The sequence below is a fragment of the Salvelinus namaycush genome, unplaced genomic scaffold (genome assembly GCF_016432855.1).
Source record: "Salvelinus namaycush isolate Seneca unplaced genomic scaffold, SaNama_1.0 Scaffold108, whole genome shotgun sequence".
In the NCBI taxonomy this organism is placed as follows: Eukaryota; Metazoa; Chordata; class Actinopteri; order Salmoniformes; family Salmonidae; genus Salvelinus; species Salvelinus namaycush.
Genome location: NW_024057764.1, coordinates 363,281 through 366,772, shown reverse-complemented (window position 1 = coordinate 366,772; position 3,492 = coordinate 363,281). Strand labels below are relative to the sequence as shown.

Below are 3,492 nucleotides of genomic sequence, written 5' to 3'. Positions count from 1 at the left end.
GACCTGTAGACACCTGGACCAACCTGGAACACAACAAGATGAGGATCCTGCTGATAGTCATCCTCCTCTCCTTCATGACAGGTAATAAGCTTGTTATAACTCTCTATAACAATGTAATAACATCCAGTTAGTTTTTATATAAAGGCTGCTACTACAGATCAGGAAACACTACGGTGTGTGTATGTACTCTGTGTGTGTGTGTGTGTGTGTGTGTGTGTGTGTGTGTGTGTGTGTGTGTGTGTGTGTGTGTGTGTGTGTGTGTGTGTGTGTGTGTGTGTGTGTGTGTCTGTGTGTGTGTGTATATATGTGTGTGTGTGTGTGTGTGTGTGTGTGTGTGTGTGTGTGTGTGTGTGTGTGTGTGTGTGTGTGTGTGTGTGTGTGTGTGTGTGTGTGTGTGTGTGTGTGTGTGTGTATGTGTGTGAGTGTGTGTGTATGTGTGTGTGTGTGTGTGTATGTGTGTGTGTTTATATGTGTGTGTGTGTGTGTGTGTGTGTGTGTGTGTGTGTGTGTGTGTGTGTGTGTGTGTGTGTGTGTGTGTGTGTGTATGTGTGTGTGTGTGTGTGTGTGTTTGTACTGTGTGTTTAATTTGAGGATGCCACTGGTGTAGGAATCCTAACTGTAAGTACATTTATCATCTATGCATAGTCACTTTAACTCTACCTACATGTACATATTACCTCAATTAGCCCGACTAACCGGTGCCCCTGCACGTTGTCTCTGTACCGGTACCACCTGTATATAGCCTCGATACTGTTATTTTCAATGTCATTTTACTGTTTTATTTTATTTCTTTACTTATCTATTGTTTACCTAATACCTATTTTTTACTTAAAAATTGCACTGTTGGTTAGGGGCTTGTCAGTAAGCATTTCACTGTAAGGTCTACACCGGTTGTATTCGGCCACGTGACAAATAAACTTTGATTTGATTAGTATTACAAAACACTAAACCAAGAGGTATTTTCTCTTGTCTGAATGACAGGTTGTTTGAGCTCCTTCAAAGTGACAGGATACTCTGGAGGAACTGTCATCATCTACTGTCATTATTCTACAGAAGACAGAAGCCATGAGAAATATTTCTGTAAGGGACCAAAGTGGACTTATAGTTGTGATAAGAAGATAACTACTCTGAGGAAGAACACCTGGTTCCACAGTGGTAGATTCTCTCTGTATGACATCACTGGAGGAAACTACTTCAAGGTGATCATCAGAAAACTGACCAGTCAAGATGAAGGGACCTACTGGTGTGGAGTGGACAAACCTGCTATACTTACACCTGACAGTTATACCGAGGTAGAGCTGGATGTGAAGGAGGGTGAGAGACTTTTACTTTAACTTTATAAAATGAATTTAGCTACATATGTTATTACATGATCAGTACCACTAGTCAATGAAGTCAGTCTATAGTACTAGACTAAGGTTGTGATGTGTGTTCCTATTGACAGATGACTGCTGTGAGAAGTCAGTCTATAGTACTAGACTAAGGTTGTGATGTGTGTTCCTATTGACAGATGACTGCTGTGAGAAGTCAGTCTATAGTACTAGACTAAGGTTGTGATGTGTGTTCCTATTGACAGGTGACTGCTGTGAGAAGTCAGTCTATAGTATTAGACTAAGGTTGTGATGTGTGTTCCTATTGACAGATGACTGCTGTGAGAAGTCAGTCTATAGTACTAGACTAAGGTTGTGATGTGTGTTCCTATTGACAGATGACTGCTGTGAGAAGTCAGTCTATAGTACTAGACTAAGGTTGTGATGTGTGTTCCTATTGACAGATGACTGCTGTGAGAAGTCAGTCTATAGTACTAGACTAAGGTTGTGATGTGTGTTCCTATTGACAGGTGACTGCTGTGAGAAGTCAGTCTATAGTACTAGACTAAGGTTGTGATGTGTGTTCCTATTGACAGATGACTGCTGTGAGAAGTCAGTCTATAGTACTAGACTAAGGTTGTGATGTGTGTTCCTATTGACAGATGACTGCTGTGAGAAGTCAGTCTATAGTACTAGACTAAGGTTGTGATGTGTGTTCCTATTGACAGATGACTGCTGTGAGAAGTCAGTCTATAGTATTAGACTAAGGTTGTGATGTGTGTTCCTATTGACAGATGACTGCTGTGAGAAGTCAGTCTATAGTACTAGACTAAGGTTGTGATGTGTGTTCCTATTGACAGGTGACTGCTGTGAGAAGTCAGTCACAGAGACGGCCTTTCTGGGAGGAGAAGCTACCATCAGATGCAACTATCCAGAGGACCGTGAGGACAGCGTCAGGTATTTCTGCAAGGAAGACAGTGAATCTGACTGTGAATACCAGATATCCGGTACATATTACTCAGAACTAGGAAGATACTCTATTTCTAAGAGAAGAAGAGAGAGATTCTCCACAGTGACCATCAGGGACCTGACTGAAGATGATACTGGGACCTACTGGTGTGGAGTAGAAACCAGCAGGACAGAACAATGTTACATTACACTGATCACACAGGTGAAGCTGCTTGTTAGAAGTGAGTATAAACTTCTTCTTTCTCTTTAACATGTGAACATAAACACACAAGTTACAGTTATCTTTTTGATGAAATATGTTCTATTTAAATTAGAATTGCATGTTTTTTTTTAATGTCCCTCACAGATTGGAGGAACGTCAGACCTGTAAAGAAGACAGGACATGTTGGGGAGGTCGTCAGTCTCTGGTGTAAATATCCACGGGAGAATGAGGAGAAAGAGAAGATATTTTGTAAAGGGGACAGTCCTTCAACATGTGAAGATAAGATAACATCTAGGACACAGAACAAAATGGCAGACAATGGCAGGTTTTCCCTATTTGATAACCGTGAGAAGACCAACTTCACTGTTCACATCAAAGAGCTGAGACCAGAGGATTCTGGGACATATTGGTGTGTGTCTGATAGAAGATGGAGACCTGCAGACTACACTAGATTTATCCTCTCTGTGGGTCAGTGGATCAACTCTTTACATCAGTGGTGGCTGGTGGGAGGAGATATCGGAGGACGGGCTCATTGTGAAGGCTGGAATGGAATGGATGGAAAAGTATCAACTCATGGAAACCATGGAAACTCTGTGTGTCTTTGAGGATCAATACCGTTCTATCTATTCCATTCCAGCCATTAGGATGAGCCAATCCTCCTATTTATCCTCCCACCAGCCTCCTCTGCTCCCCATGCTGTCCACCTGCAGTAACTATGTTATATACTGTCTGACCATGTAAATAATATATAGCATTATATTATATCAGTCTATTAGTTATAACTACAGTATGTTAGTCAGTGTGTTAGTGGAGGCTGGGTGTTTGTAGTGGAACACAGTAACTTCCTCTGTAATAACTGTGTGTTTGTAGTGGTGTGAAAAGACACTGGACCAGAACACTGTAACTTCCTCTATAATAACTGTGTGTTTCTATATCTGTCTCAGTATCACTAAGCAGTCATGTGTTCAATATATAAAACCCCAAGAGTCAGTATGAATGTCATCATGAAAC

General features: G+C 41.2%; 1 protein-coding gene across 1 annotated transcript; it reads left to right on the top strand.

Annotated features, from left to right (window-relative positions):
* Nucleotides 1-3,194, top strand: LOC120035654 (polymeric immunoglobulin receptor-like). Its single transcript, XM_038982229.1, has 5 exons — nt 1-81; nt 982-1,314; nt 2,171-2,500; nt 2,626-2,949; nt 3,160-3,194. The coding sequence occupies exons 1-5, from the start codon at nt 39-41 to the stop codon at nt 3,192-3,194; spliced, it is 1,065 nt and encodes a 354-aa protein (XP_038838157.1). The 5' UTR covers nt 1-38.
* The last annotated feature ends 298 nt before the right edge of the window (nt 3,195-3,492 follow it).